The 16,524-nt window shown below is 39.1% G+C and overlaps 1 protein-coding gene across 3 annotated transcripts in view; it reads left to right on the top strand.

Annotated features, from left to right (window-relative positions):
- The first annotated feature begins 7,363 nt into the window (after positions 1–7,363).
- Positions 7,364–16,524, top strand: part of LOC135547547 (cadherin-8-like) — a 114,714-nt gene continuing 105,553 nt past the window's right edge. For all 3 annotated transcript variants that reach the window (XM_064976665.1, XM_064976656.1, XM_064976647.1), the window contains exons 1-2: positions 7,364–7,516; positions 9,982–10,439. In XM_064976665.1, the coding sequence (XP_064832737.1) occupies positions 10,185–10,439 (255 nt within the window). In that variant the 5' untranslated portion in view covers positions 7,364–7,516; positions 9,982–10,184. The remainder of the gene's footprint in view (positions 7,517–9,981; positions 10,440–16,524) is intronic.

Here is a 16,524-nt window from a genome sequence, read left to right as displayed (position 1 = left end):
TGTCTGTAGAAAAGTAATGGAACGAGAGCTACCTCTCAAGTTAAAGGTCGTGACTGAGAACGAGGCTGTAGGCAGACCCCTTAGTCAAACAGCTCCCATCCGGCCCCCCTTCACATGAGCAACCTGAAACATCGTTCTAAAGACGTTTGACATCTAGTGGAAGCTGTAGGAAGTGCAAAATAACCCATATCCCACAGTGTATTCGATAGGGGTGAGTTCAAAAACTACAAACCTCAGATTTCTCACTTCCTGTTTGGATTTTGTCTCAGGTTTTTGCCTGCCATATGAGTTCTGTTATACTCACAGACATCATTCAAACAGTTTTATAAACTTCAGCGTGTTTTCTATCCAATATGCATATATTAGCATCTGGGACTGAGTCGGAGGCAGTTCACTCTGGGCATGCTATTCATCCAAAAGTGAAAATGCTGCCCCCTATCCCAAACAAGCTAATTGACATAATTTGAGTCAATTGGAGGTGTACCCTTGGATGTATTTCAAGGCAAAGCTTCAAACTCAGTGCCTCTTTGCTTGACATCATGGGAAAATCAAAAGAAATCAGCCAAGAACTCAGAAAAAAATGTTAGACCTCCACAAGTCTGGTTCATCTTTAAGAGAAATGTTCAAATGCCTGAAGGTACCATGTTCATCTGTACAAACACTATGGGACCACGCAGCCGTCATACCGCTCAGGAAGGAGATGCGTTCTGTCTCCTAGAGATGAACGTACTTTGGTGCAAGACGTGCAATTCAATCCCAGAACAACAGCAAAGAACCTTGTGAAGATGCTGGAGGAAACAGGTACAAAAGTATCTTTATCCACAGTAAAAATGAGTCCTATATCGACATAACCTGAAAGGCCGTTCAGCAAGGAAGAAGCCACTGCTCCAAAACCGCCTTAAAAAAGCTCGACTACAGTTTGCAACTGCACATGGGGACAAAGATCATACTTTTTTGAGAAATGTCCTCTGGTTTGATGAATCAAAAATAGAACTGTTTGGCCATAATGACCATCGTAATGTTTGGAGGAAGAAGGGCGAGACTTGCAAGCCGAAGAACACCATCCCAACCGTGAAGCACTGGGTGGCAGCATCATGTTTTGGGGGTGCTTTGCTGCAGGAGGGACTGGTGCAATTCACAAAATAGATGGCATCATTAGGCAGGACAATTATGTGGAAATATTGAAGCAACATCTCAAGACATCAGTCAGGAAGTTAAAGCTTGTGTCTTCCAAATGGACAATGACCCCAAGCATACTTCCAAAGTTGTGGCAAAATGGCTTAAAACCTCACTAGGCCGACATACAGTGAGACTGCAGAGCGCCAAATTCAGATACAGAAATACTCATTATAAACATTCAGAAAACATATAAGTATTTTACATAGGTTTAAAGATGAACTTATTGTGAATCCAACCACGGTGTCAGATTTAAAAAACGCTTTACGTCGAAAGCATACATTACGATTATTTGAGAACATCGCCCAGCAGACAAATTATTACAAACAGTAACCAGCCAAGTAGAATAGTTACACTAGTCAGAAATAGAGATAAAATTAATCACTTACCTTTGATGATCTTCGTATGGTTGCAATCAGAAGACATTAATTTACTCAATAAATGTTCCTTTTGTTCAATAAAGTCTCTCTTTATATCCAAAAACCTCAGTTTTGTTTGCGCGTTTTCTTCAGTAATCCACAGGCTCAAACGCAGTCACAACAGGCAGACAAAAAAAATCCAATTTGTATCCGTAAAGTTCATAGAAACATGTCAAACGATGTTTATACTCAATGACAATTAGGTTATTTCAAATTCAATTGTTTTTAGCCTAAATAATCGATAATATTTCAACCGGACAATAACGTCATCAATATAAAAGGTAAACAAGAAAGGCTCTCTCTCAGTCACGCGCATGAAAAAGCTCTATGACACAGCTGGGTCCACTCATTCAGACTGCTCTTACTCCCTCATTTTTCAGAATACAAGCCTGAAACTAATTCTAATGACTGGTGACATCTATTGGAAGGCATAGGAACTGCAATTTGAGTCCTAAGTCAATGGATACTGTATTGGCATTGAATAGAAAACAAACAAACAAAAAAATCCTACTTCCTGAATTGATTTTTCTCAGGTTTTTGCCTGCCAAATCAGTTCTGTTATATTCACAGACACTATTTTAACAGTTTTGGAAACTTTTGAGTGTTTTCTATCTAAGTCTACCAATTATATGCATATCCTATCTTCTGGGCCTGAGTAGCAGGCAGTTTAATTTGGGCACGCTTTTCATCCAAAATTCCGAATGCTGCCCCCTACCCTTGAGAAGTTTTAAGGACAACAAAGTCAAGGTATTGGAGTGGCCATCACAAAGCCATGACCTTAATCCTATAGAAAAATTGTGGGCAGAAACTGAAAAACGTGTGCGAACAAGGAGGCCTACAAACCTGACTCAGTTACACCAGCTTTGTCAGGAACTTATTGTGCGAAGCTTGTGGAAGGCTACCCAAAACGTTTGACACAAGTTATTAAACAATTTAAAGGCAATCCTACCAAATACTAATTGGGTGTATGTAAACTTCTGACCTACTGGAAATGTGATGAAAGAAATAAAATATGAAATAAATAATTCTCTCTACTATTATTCTGACATTTCACATTCTTAAAATAAAGTGGTGATCCTAACTGACGTAAGACAGGGCATTTTTACTTGAATTTAATGTCAGGAATTGTGGAAAACTGAGTTTAAATGTATTTGGCTAAGGTTTTATGTAAATTTCAAACTTCAACTGTACTTATCTACATCAATTACCTCGTACCCCTACAAACCGACTTGGTACTGGTGCCACGTGTATATAGGCATGTTATAATTACTAATTGTGTATTTATTATTACTTTTATTATTATGTGTTTTACTTTTCTATTATTTCTCTATTTCTGTCTCTCTGCATTGTTGGGAAGGGCCCCATAAGCAAGCATTTCACTGTTAGTCTAAACCTGTTGTTTACAAAGCATGTGGATTTGATTTGATTATCAAAGAATGGTTTGTTTCCTGTGTGCTAATGGAGCGCCCTAATTTAGGCCTGCAGTGGTGACATACTGAAGTCCCCGTCTAGGATGCCAGTTGTACACACTGCAATGGCTCTGTGATTAATTCCTCTGACAAAGCAGTAACTAATGATTGATTGAAGATGCCCTAAAGACCATTTCCCCTTCACTTACTTTGCCTTTTTCAAAGTCATCGGATATTTTGATCACCAGTTAGGGCCATGTCAGTACAATTAATCACATATTTAAATCTAAGCAGTAGCCTGTCCTCATTTAGATAGTATACAGTGTTTTAGTGATTTCTAAGATGATGTTCACTTATTTCATTATATTTCATTTTATCCGGAAAAAAAGTGTAGGATGTTAATCTTATTTAGAGAAAAATATTGGTTACATGCCTGTTGTGTAAAGTACCTACGTAAAAACACTTTGAAATACTACTTAAGTCGTTTTTTGGAGTATCTGTACTTTACTATTTATATTTTTACTACTTTTACTTTTACTTCACTACATTCCTAAAGAAAATAATATACTTTTTACTCCATACATGTATCCCAACACACAAAATTATTTGTTACTTTTTAAATGCTTAGCTGGACAGGATAATGGTCCAATTCATGTGCTTATCAAGAAAACAGGAAGGCCCTAAAAATTGTCAGAGACTCCAGCCACCCTAGTCATAGACTGTTCTCTCTGCTTCCGCACGGCAAGCGGTACCGGAGCGCCAAGTCTAGGTCCAAGAGGCTCCTAAATAGATTCTACCCCCCAGGACATAAGACTCCTGAACAGCTAGTCACATGGTTACCCTGACTATTTTCATTGTCTCCCACCACCCACCCCCTCTGGAACGTAGCTGCTACTCTCTGTTATTGTCTATGCATAGTCCTATGCATAGTCACTTTAATAACTCTACCTACATGTACATATTACCGCAATTACCTCGACACTGGTTCCCCCGCACATTGACTCTGTACCAACACCCCTTGTATATAGCTCTGCTATTGTTATTTACTGCTGCTCTTTAATCATTTGTTATTTTTATTTCTTACTTTTTGGGGGATATTTTCTTAAAACTGCATTGTTGGTTAAGGTTCTAGTAGGTAAGCATTTCACTGTAAGGTCTACACCTGTTTTATTCGGCGCATGTGACATATACAATTTGATTTGATTTGAAAATCCCTCGTCATCCCTAATGTCTCTGATCTGGCAGACTCACTAAAGACATGCTTCATTTGTAAATGATGTCTGAGTGCTGGAATGTGCCCGTGGTTATCTGCAAATAAAATAAAAAACAAGAAAATAGTGCCTTCTGGTTTGCTTAATTAATATAAGGATTTTTTTTTAAAGTATTTATAATTTTGATACTTACGTAAGTATATTTAAAACCAAATACTTTTACACATTTACCCAAGTAGAATTTGACTGTAGTCATTTTCTATTAAGGTACTGTATCTTTACTTTTACTCAAGTGTGACAATTGGGTACTTTTCCCACCACTGGTATATGCACAAAAATCCTTATCAAGATTATTTAAGAAGACGGAGTCTAAACACGAAAACTTCATCCTCTCACTGGTCCCAAGCAAGTTACATCAGTCTAAAGTTCTGTCAAGGAAGATAATACAGATGAGATTCCATAAAGCATAACATAAGAATAAAGATGTGTTACTCTTAATTTTAAATAGACGCTCCAATGTTAAATGGCATACTGTAGCATAAGCAAATGCAAATGGCTTGAGCATAAAATAAGGAAAATATTCCTACATAGCAGAGGCTCTTAAAAATATCTGTTTTGAATTCCCATCTGAAATATGCTGCAACATCAAAGTGTGAGTGGGCGGGATATTAAATGGCTCATAAAAAATAATAGTAGAGTTGATATCTTTGCTAATTGGGATCTATGGCATCTCGGTCAAAGGCCCTAAGTAGTGAGTCAGGGGAAACATTTTTAGCGGATAAAGAGAAATCATGTAGTGTAAAACATTTTGAGTTTCCCAGAAGTTAATGTCTGGTAAAAGATAGATTGACTTCTACCACTATTACTGCTACTATTACAACTACTATTACTATTAAGTATGAATCAATAATATTGATAAATGATATTGAATTAGACTGGGAAATTGTGTCAATGTAATCCCAGTCCTGACACGAATATCAGAGGAACATTAGGGCCTATAAGCATTAATGCATTATGTGCAGCACAGATGTTTAATAAGGAGGTCTCACAATTGAAAACACAGACGTGTCCCTGAGTGTTTACTGAACCTGAACATCCACTCTGACTAATAAAGCCCATTCCCTGAAGGCCTGAAGGACTGACCAGTCGGTGTCTCTCTCTGTCAAAGCTGCAGCTTAATAGGCTGCTGAACACTAGAGGGCTCTCACTGTTACTCTGTTTCACTGAGACACTACACTGCAGACCTATTCTGCTAGTGCACAGGCCTATATCTCACATTAAACATGGAGTGCTCTATATCATAATCTACGGCGTGACCACTACCAGTAACAATGGAAGTTGTGGTTAAGTTAGCAGTGGTAGTAGTTTATCTGTTGTTTTACCCTTCAGCTACTGTTTCCATGCAACAATAGCTTTGCATGAAGCAAGAATGCAATACTATCCATTGTGTTTTGTATTGTATGAGTACAGCGACTATTTCATCCTTAGTCAAGCAAATAGAGTGCCCTTTCAGTGAAAACATACTCTATGACAATATAATTATGCATACACCTTTTGTTATAGCCTGCTCATATTACCTACATCTAGGTTTTTCAAAGAAGACCATTTTTCTTTTGATAATAATTGTTTATGTTATTTTGATGAAGGACTTCAAGCAACACAATTCAATAAATGTTTTCTCTCCATCATTTCAGCACCTCTGGCTGCAAATAATTGAGAGTAAGTAACCTTCTGAAGCAAACAGTGTTTTTAGTCAAAGGAAAGTGTTGCTTAGACATGAATAAGCATTTTAAGGAAATTGTCTGTATAAACACATTTCTACATAATCAGCTATAACTGAGGCAAAACACGGCAGTAAGCCCACAAATGCTCTGTGAGCTCATATAACTGGATTGAAGCAACTAATTGAAGTCCATTTGTTTCTATTGCTTTGTTCGACTGAAAACAGTGTAAGATACAGATACACTATATACACACAAGTATGTGGACACCCCTTCAAATTTGTGGATTTTCCTATTTTACACCATACCCATTGCTGACAGGTGTATAAAAACGAGCACACAACCATGCAATCTCCATAGACAAACTGGCAGTAGAATGGCCTTACTGAAGTGCTCAGTGACTTTCAACTTGGCACCATCATAGGATTCCACCATTCCAATAAGTCAGTTTGTCAAATTTCTGCCCTGCTAGAGCTGCCCTGGGCAACTGTGCTGTTATTGTGAAGTGGAAATGTGCTAAGCCACATAAGCTCACAGTACAGGAAGCCGAGTGCTGAAGTACGTCGCTCGTAAAAATCATCTGTCCTCACTACCAAGTTCCAAACTGCCTTAGGAAGCAACGTCAGCACAATAACTTTTTGTAGGGAGCTTTGTGAAATGGGTTTCTATGGCCGAGCAGCCGCACACAAGCCTTAGATCACCATGCACAATGCCAAGCATCAGCTGGAGTGGTGTAAACCTCGCCGACATTCATTGGACTCTGGAGCAGTGGAAACGCGTTCTCTGGAGTGATGAATCAAGCTTTACCATCTGGCAGTCCGATAGACAAATCTGGGTTTGGCATAGTGCCAACTGTAAAGTTTGGTGGATGAGGACTAATGGTCTGGGGCTGTTTTTCTTAGGTCGAGCCAGGCCCCTTAATTCCAGGGAAGGAAAATCTTAACGCAACAGCATACAATGACATTCTAGATTATTCGGTGCTTCCAAACAGGCCTAATCGCCCAACATCTGTGCCCCACCTCACGAATCCTCTTGAAGCAAGCCCAGAAAGCAGTGTTTCAACATCTAGTGGAAAGCCTTCACAGAAGAGTGGAGGCTGTTGTAGCAGCAAAGGGGGATCCAACTCCATATTAATGTCTTTGATTTTGGAATGAGATTTTCGATGAGCAGGTGTCCATATACTTTTGGTCATGTAGTGTATCTTTGAAACAATACTCTACCACCGACCCGACCATAAACGTTGTGTGGTGTCTGAGCGCGTGCATACATTTCCGAGGCTGTTGACCTGCCTCTTCATCAGTCCAATGAGCGCGGCAAAAGGGGAGGCTCTTCACACCGAACATTTCTCCTCCATCTCCTCACTTTTCTAGTCAGCAAGCAAGCCTGTCGGAGCTACAATAAGTAGTGCCACTGCGGGGTTACTAAACTGTAAGGATTTCCACCGTGTCTTCACACTTTTTGTTATATTTTTTCATTTGTAAACGTCTCTCCTCGAATGAAAAGAGAAACGCAATTGCAATGCTTTTAATCCGTTTTTGAAAGGGTCAAATGGTGCAAGCACAAGGATGCGAGATACTGTAGTAAGTAACAAGGAAAATATATTAACAGGTTAATGAAAATGTTTGGGAGAGAACGGGGCTTTTGTTTGATCTTCTATTGCATGTTTGCATATCGTTCTGCATATCAAAACAACTCAGAGATTAGCTTGTGGATGAGGACAGCACAATGAGTCGAAAGAAAGGTTGACAAATGACCGGCTAACTATCTATGTGAAAACTATTTAGGAAGTGCAGCTTTCCAATGTCGTAGTCTATTTTCAGCTCCGTGTATTTTTATCTCTCTTCGATGGATAGAAAAGGAAACTACATGTGTTGAATGCTTAACTTCCAGGCAGTGCAGTTGAGACGACGTGCTGTCCATTTGCAGTGAAACCATAGTATGTAAGTAGTTTAACTTAGCAACTTGTCTTAGTTTTTTGTGTGGTTACCAACCATTTCAAATGAATGAGAAAATCATACATTGTTGACCAGGCGTTATGTTGTCACTGGATATTTATTCGGAATTACTTATTGCCTCCGTGTTGTAGACTATTTTGTTTCTCGACGATGCAGGCTAGGTGTAGGCTAGTACGGTATTTGAAGCCCAACGTTACCTCATGTGGCGCTATCCACTCTGAGTGGTGCTGAAACCAGCCGGCAACGAGCTAATACGGCACCGGTCTTCATGTAATTCAATGAGGGTTTCAGTCATCATTAATAAGCATAATTTCAACGTTTGGATGTTTATCATGTTTCTATTCCTTTATTCCTTTATTCCAATAACAGCAAGTGAACGTGATTAGGCAGCAGACATAACATATGCATTGTTAGGCTTCTGGGGTGTATAATTAACATAGCCATAGCATGTTTCAATGTAAACTTGCCATGTCGTTCACATTGAAACATGCTATGGCTATATATACACACACACACACATATATATATATATATATATATATATATATATATATATATATATATATGTATATATATATATATATATATATATATATATATATATATATATATATATATATATATATATATATATATAAATATATGTATATATATATATATATATATATATATATATATATATATATATACGTGTTATATAAATATATACATTCAACTGTAATAACCACGTTGACTATATTCAATTAATATTTGGAACAGAGAATGTTGTCATGTTTTACTTGGCACTAACAGTAGGTATTTGAAATCCATCCAGTTCATAGAGGGATTATGTCTGTCTACTGTCTGTGAAATGTCGGTATCTGCCTCAGCCTTGCTTTTATCCCTGACTTGTTTATCACAGTTTATTTGAGTAATTTCTAATAGCTATGTCGTACACAGGCCTTTATCAAGAAATCCTTATGAACTCCAATGCTGTCACTGCTGTCTTTTTTCTTTAACAACTTTGATAAATGGAGAGACCGTTTTTGAGTGTTTGCATTTGCCCATGATGTTTTTAAATTATTTTTATTAATGAGGAGAATGATTGGTCGTTTCCCATTTCATATTGTTTAATCTCAATTGACATAATGTGGAAGATTCCCTCATTGGTCTGTATAGGCTAATTAAAATCCTATGAATTCTATGATTGCAGGACTAAAATTGGCATCTGTATGCACATTGCAACATGCCACTCTTTTACTTTTTCTAGTAAATGAACATCAAGTTCTGTAGACATTTCTTGTATATTAGATTTAAGTACCATGAATGGTATATTTGTAAAACAGTCTATGTACCACAATGTCAACACTGATTTCTCTCTTTACAGTCAAAATAATAGTTGATTTTCATTCAATCACTTGTATAGAAGTAGTAGATGAGTTGATAAGCAAGATTATATCACATTACTTCAGGCATGATCTCATCAGGGATATAAGTACTTACTGAAATAGATGACATGCTCTGATCTTTTCAAGCCTCAATTACAGTTATATGTGGGACATTTGATTCATATGGCTATGGTATTTGATGAAAAGCATATTAGTAAATGCATTTGATTCCAAAGTAATATGAAAACAATTATCATAACCAACATGTAATTGCTCAAAATCTTTCAAGGATAATCTCCAGAACATCAGATTAAAGATAGGCAATCTCATGTATCAGACTAGACCAGATGTATAAGACCAGAGACACAATCATTTACCCTACATTGTAGCAGTCTGATATGAGCACAGGATCACACAGGGTAATGCTTGCTGCTGCTTAATACCATCTGTAATGAAGAGGACTGCCTCTTCAGCTCTTCCTGCTCTTGTCATTTTCTTTGATTAATAAATGGTTGATATCATTGTTATCGTCCATTGATTATCATTAACTAACTCTGGTGATTGTTTGTACGATTTAAATATGAAACATTGCTTTAAAAGTCAGGTGCCACTGACCTAAAGTGAGGACCTTGATTCACTCTCTCGGGTTCCTTCCTTTGAATACTGGAGTTGCCTTGTAATTTATACGATTAAAACAGATCACCTCTGTTTTCTCCCTTTTAGATCGTTCACACTGCTGGAACACCAAATGGATGGTGTATTAAGTAGTACATCCCCTCACCATTTGCAATGGAGGCAAATGAAGCCATGTGAGTGACCTTCATCGCACAATGAATTCAAGCTCTGACGCTCAAAGAAGGAAGAAGTAACCTTTGTTTATCATCTAAGGGAGAGCTGTTGATCTTGGAAAAATAAGTGTCATAACAATGCCCAAACGGTCCGAGGAGATGCTGACAGACGTGTGGACTTCCTTGTTGCTTGTGTGGATTACGTGTGTTCCTTATACATCCATGACCCCCATCATCAGCCAGTCCAAAAGTTTACAAACTGGTTCCACTGCGCTCCTACGTGGCCTCGTTGAAGGACAAAGAATACTTAGTCGAGCCAAGAGAGGATGGGTTTGGAATCAAATGTTTGTGTTGGAGGAGTTCTCTGGACCAGATCCAATTCTAGTTGGCAGGGTGAGTACTGTAATTGTCAGCTGTATATTAAGCTTGCTTATCGTGTAGAAACATTAATTCAGCCATTTAAATGCTCCACAATAGTTTTTTTTACATTTTTGTGGGCTAGTTTTAGTGCTGGAGAGAGAGACAGACACTGGCCTGATCTCATGCAGGGTTTTGGAGAGAACAAATAAATCCACAGCTACCAAATTCTGCGCTGAGGCGTTTTGTGTAGTGTCCCTGAAATATGGAATAACAGAGTGAAAATGAATAACTAATGATGCGTTACATTGCAGTGGAATGACCTACAGTACAACCATGTGTACAGTAGAAATATCTACTCGTTGTTTTATTCTTTCTTTTTCTTTTCCATTTTCCGTTTTTGTTCTTTTGTTGGCCAGGGTTTTGGGTGTGGTTTTCCTTTGAAGTATTTGTCATAGGAACACAAGGATAAAAAGGGGGAATTTTTGCAACATTTCATTGTTGAGCATTTGAAAGAGCCCTATAATCCAAAGGATGAGGGACACCTGGTACCTGGCCTGTGTAGACGTGGCCGGGCCAAGGCTCAGGGCCCAGGGCCCAGTGAGGGTTGTTGACGAGGCAGGCCGAAGCAGCTTGTTCACAGCTCATTGCAAGAACGCACCTGGGGAGTCTCAACCTGGCAGCTACCACCTCTGTCCATTACCCAACCACTCCAGCACATGCAACAGAATATGCCATCAAGGATAATATTTGACCCCACAGTAGCATGATTTACACATACCGTACTGCAGCTGTTTATCGATTTATTGATGAGGTTATTTCTTGCTGTATATTTTGTACCTTAATGCTGTCATGACATGTACTACTAGTAGTTGGGGGCATGCTGAAATGACAAGGCAGCTATTATATTGTTTGAATGATTGCTGCACCTATATCTCAATCCCTATCCCACCATTGCAATATGAAAAACACATAGTTTTATGTTCAATCATTGCGAACATAACAGCAATAAAGAAGGAATTCATGATGATCATAATTAATAGCACAATGGTACTATAAAGCAAGGGCTTCATGGTTTGGTAGAAGTCTCTAAATATTCATGAGGTGGAAAATGAAGCCCTACAGTACTGTCTGAAAGCCTAAAGAATGGCAGGATGTCACCTAATTTAGCACTCTAACTTGATTTTTGGGGGGGATTATTGTCACATGGGTATATCATTAAATCACATGCTCAAATGCGGTGTTTACACATGTGTTTTCCAACTACCATACAAACACCAAAATATAGATAAGTGCAGCATTCATATTTCACGAGTTTCAGTTAAACAGTCTCTGTCGGATCCTCTAATGGCTCTTCGTATCCCTGTAATGATCTCCAAGGTGTATCTTTGAATTAGATTGATGCAGCTTTTGGCATGCATATAGAGTTGGTCACACTGCTGGAGAGAATTGCCAGGAGGGTTCATGGCAAATAAGGATAGCTCTCAAATCTGTTTGGTTTTAGGTGTGCATGAAGCCCCTGTTCTTAGTCGGGGATTGTTTTAAGCATATTTAGCCGTTCTCACTCAAAATAATTAGCATGTGTAGGCTGAAGGACATGGCAAGGATTGTAGGAGTTAGTTTGGTTGAGGATGGATTTGTCTCGCATTTGAGAGACAGTGTTGATGAGTTGCATTATTATTCACAAGGTTAAGTACTCCTGAGCATGGCTGGCAGAGCATAGATAAGTTCAATGTTGCAGTAAGATACAGGTGTAGGATCTTCATTTGATCACCCTGTTGTTGCAGGAAATGTCCTGTGTAGCAGGAAATGCTAACTTGTGGGATATTCAAGGTTTAAAAAGGTTTATAACATTTTTTGATTTCCTCATGAAAAAATGTATCAACCTCAACAAAAATGTACATTCATTTTTATCCACACATTAAAACCTGTTGCTGCAGGATTATTTTCCTGCTGTGAGAAACTGGTCAAATTAAGATCCTACACCTGTATGATATCTCTCTCTCTCTCTCTCTCTGTCTCTCACTCACACTCTGGCTCTCTCTTTCTCATGCTTAATTAAAAAATGAATCAAATGGAAGTGGGAGGTGTGATTCAGATCTCAGTTTTTCAGTGCAGCCTGTGTTTGTGTGTTGATTATTGAGGAACCCCAGGCTGAGATTAGACTCATTCCATCCTTTACATTTTATTGTGCGGCACTCTGATGTTTAATTATACATAGATCTCCTGTCTTTTCAGCAACCAAGATCCCCTTGAGTTCCTGCTGGCATTGGAAGGAGACTATTAGCATAAATGTAAAAGTGAGCGGTGTGGGAGTGTGAGATGGTCACAATGCGAGACAGCGTCATATTTGCTGTTCTTTACAGCACCGCCAGTCTGACATTGTGATTCACTGAGCTGGATCTGCGTTACCCTATGTCACTCCCATTTGAAGGGAACGCAGTGCCTGTAAAACTGAAGCTGTCGAGACAGCTGTAAAAGCTTGTTGCTCCAATGTAGAAGTGGTGTGCGGGGGATTTTAAGATTAACCCTGATTGAGCAATGTCTCCAAAATATCAACTCATTAAGAGCAATGTGAGTGCAGGTGGGAGATTTGATTTGTAGAACGTCATATTAATGGCATAAAGTGTATATTCTGGTATGAAGTTACAATTTTTTTTTTTTTTTTCTAATTTTACTAAATCTTCCTCAGACTACTGTCCAAACTTCTCACAAATCCTAGTCTAAGCCAGGATAGTACGTTTTCATGGTGACATTTTTAAACTTTTCATCCTTGGATTTAACTCTCTGTGAGTTGAACTCTCTGTGAGTTTAATCATTTAATGTTGCCAAGTGCACAGTCATTTTAATCCACAAAACCAAACATTACACTGAAAGGAGAGATACATATTCAGCAAATCAACATTTTTTTTTCCCAACCAAAGAAAATTAGACTGTTTGTAAAGCGTCAAATTGATTATAGTCTGTGTTACAGTGTGCTGTGTCTCCCATAGCGCTGATGCAACTTTCATTTTCCTTTTCATTTGATCTCATGTTGTTTAATGTTTTGAAGAATGGATAAGAATGGACTCCATTCTTCCCATTGTGGTGCAGATGTATCCAAATGATCCTGTTTCTTATTGTCCAATGCTTTTATCTCTGATTCAATTGTATGTGTTTTGCACAAAGAGAATTGATAATAAGCCATTAATATTCAACAATTCATACTGAGCTACAAGATTGTGAGGACTGACAGTAATAAAGAGATTGGGTTTGATTATTAATGCAGAAATGAACGTTTTATATATATATATATATTTTGGAAGAAGATGTTTCCTTTTGCTGTTCAAAACCAGATATCTGTTACCATAAGATGGATCGCATGCAAGGCCTGCAAAAGTGTGGGCTTGGATATAGATCCCGTATCTCACATCCCTACTAACTTTTCTTTGGTTAGCAACTGATTTGATGAAAATCACCCATATATTGGTACTAATTGTTTGATCAACAGCTTCTCACCATCACTATAATTTTGAAATATTGTCATAGGATATTTCACTAAGTGACAACCACTCTTAGTGCACTGCTCCTCACAGGTGAAGAGACACTCATCGGGTATCCAGGCAAGTCCCAGATGTTTGTTTATCCCATAAGAGTACCAAGGAGCTGGCTGAAGTTTTGCTCCTATTCACCTGTCAGTTCTCTCTCTCCTTCTGTATGATAGGCTTTGTTAAAGTGAGAGGGACTCTTGAGTCCTGGAAAGCTTGTCCTCAGGGGCGATGGAGTGTGTGTGTGTGTGTGTGTGGGGGGGGGGGGTTGACAGTGTCCAAGTTTCGTCGTATTCGACTTCAATAATGCGTGGTGGCAAGCTCTCTCTGGGTGTTGGTGCTGCTACAGACGACGTCCTCCTCGGAGCTTCCTGACAAGTTTTTTTTTTTAGTAGATCAAATTCAGCCCCGCCAAAGTGAACTGTGATCTGAGAAGATCCCACGCGTTACCCTGCATTTGCTTAGGTTCGGACGGAGTCAGTGCAGGGTCGAGTGGATATTGATCTTCGCCCTTGATTGAAGGCTTCGGAGTAGGAGTGAACACGAGTATTACTCCTCATTAATGAACGCTAATGTGGAGACCAAAATGATAGGTATTGACTACAGAATCAGTCTAACTATAACATTTATAACAAATATTTTCTCCTTGTATGTCTCTCTGCTGTGGGTTATCTTACTCTGTTACTGCTAGTATATATCATGGAGGCCTTTATATCATTGGAACATGAGCCCAGTCCCCCATTCCATTTCTACAGTGACTGTAATAAAACACCAGGCCCCAGCATTGAGTCTGATTGAGCTGTGGGATCACATTATTGCTTCCTTGGAAGAGGTTGACAGGTTGTCTATTGCTCTGTGCTGTCGTTTTGCTCCCCATTAACAAGGTGTATGTGTGTGGTGTGGAGGGGCACAGGGACAAAACCAAAAATGAGTAGGAAGTATAATCTAAAACACCACAGTCATGATATGAGTGCAATTGTAAAAGTCCCATTGCAATTGCTTTTGACCAGGTGTTGTATCATTAAAAATGCATACAATGCAGGACTTAAATAAATGCTGGCGTTCTATTTCTCTTCATGCTCTTCTCTAGGTCTCTCTCTCTATCTCTCTCTCTCTGTCTGTCGCTCTCTCTCTCTCTGTCTGTCTGTCTGTCTGTCTGTCGCTCTCTCTCTCTCTGTCTGTCTGTCTGTCGCTCGCTCGCTCGCTCGCTCGCTCTCTGTCTGTCTGTCTGTCTGTCTGTCTGTCTCTCTCTCTGTCTGTCTCTCTTTCTCTCTCTTTTTTTCCCTCTGTCTGTCTCTCGCTCGCTCTCTCTCACTTTCTTTCTTTGATTCTTTCTTTCGTTCTTTTTTTCTCTCTCTCTCTCTTTCTCTTTCAATTCAATTCAATTCTTTCTCTCTCTCTCACTCTCTTTCTTTCTTTCTTTCTGTCTGTCTGTCTGTCTGTCTGTCTGTCTGTCTGTCTGTCTGTCTGTCTGTCTGTCTGTCTGTCTGTCTGTCTGTCTGTCTGTCTGTTTCTCTGTCTATCTGTCTGTCTGTCTGTCTGTCTGTCTGTCTGTCTGTCTGTCTGTCTGTCTGTCTCTCTCTCTCTCTCTCTCTCTCTTTCTCTCTGTTTCTCTTTCTCTCTCTTTCTTTTCCCCTCTCTGTCTGTCTCTCTCTCTCTCTCTCTCTCTCTCTCTCGCTCTCTCTCTCTCTCTTTCTTTCTTTCTTTCTTTCTTTCTTTCTATCTTTCTTTCTTTGTCGCTCTCTCTCAGATACACCACCATGCACACCTACACCTTGTCTTATCGCAATAACACTGAGATGGTGCCTGTGTAAATCACATACAGTACGTGCACATTCACACACATACTCTATTTCCTCTCTCATTGTTACCTTTTGACTGACTGTGAGATTGCACAATGAACAGCATGCATATATCGTCAGGCAAGATGTAGGAAGCAGGAGATGCCACAATCCCTCAGACACAGTGATATGTACTCTTAAGGTCATATATTATATAGAGTGAGACAATTGTTCCCTATACATGCATCAAATATTACAGTATATGCATACAGTGTCCAAGTCTGTTGCCACAGAAACCCTGACTATATGACAAGGTAGCCATTGTTCATACCAAGGTGCTGGGTTAGTGAGTGTATGACCAGATTCATACAGCTACTTATGGGTATTTTCAGGATTTAGTACAGATTCCTAATAAATGGGTATTATGTGATATAACCTTGGAAAGGCTTGCAGTGATTAGTGCTCCCATGTCAGTGTTAGCGAGCTGATATGTGGTATTAACCTCTCCTCTAGCGACTGGCGGCTCTGCTTCCTGCATCCTGGCCCCAGCTCGATCTGTAGATATTGGTATTGGTGCAATGAGTCGGCTGGCAAAGTGCCGTGAACTCTGCCCAAACTAATAATTGGAATTAAGCAGTTCACCTCTAATGCTTTGCTTGTGCATTGCTTTGGCTAAATCATCTCTTTTTTGGGTTTCTCACTTTTCCCCAACCCAAAAAGCCATTTGTTTAATCCTAACAGGCTTAATGCTTTCAGTCTCACAGTCTTTTATTGACATTCCATCATTCATTGTCTTCTAGATATGCCAGTTAA

The sequence above is a fragment of the Oncorhynchus masou genome, chromosome 1, assembly GCF_036934945.1.
Source record: "Oncorhynchus masou masou isolate Uvic2021 chromosome 1, UVic_Omas_1.1, whole genome shotgun sequence".
Classification (NCBI taxonomy): domain Eukaryota; kingdom Metazoa; phylum Chordata; class Actinopteri; order Salmoniformes; family Salmonidae; genus Oncorhynchus; species Oncorhynchus masou.
The sequence above is the reverse complement of the archived record's forward strand: the minus strand, read 5'-3'. Positions and strand labels throughout refer to the sequence as shown.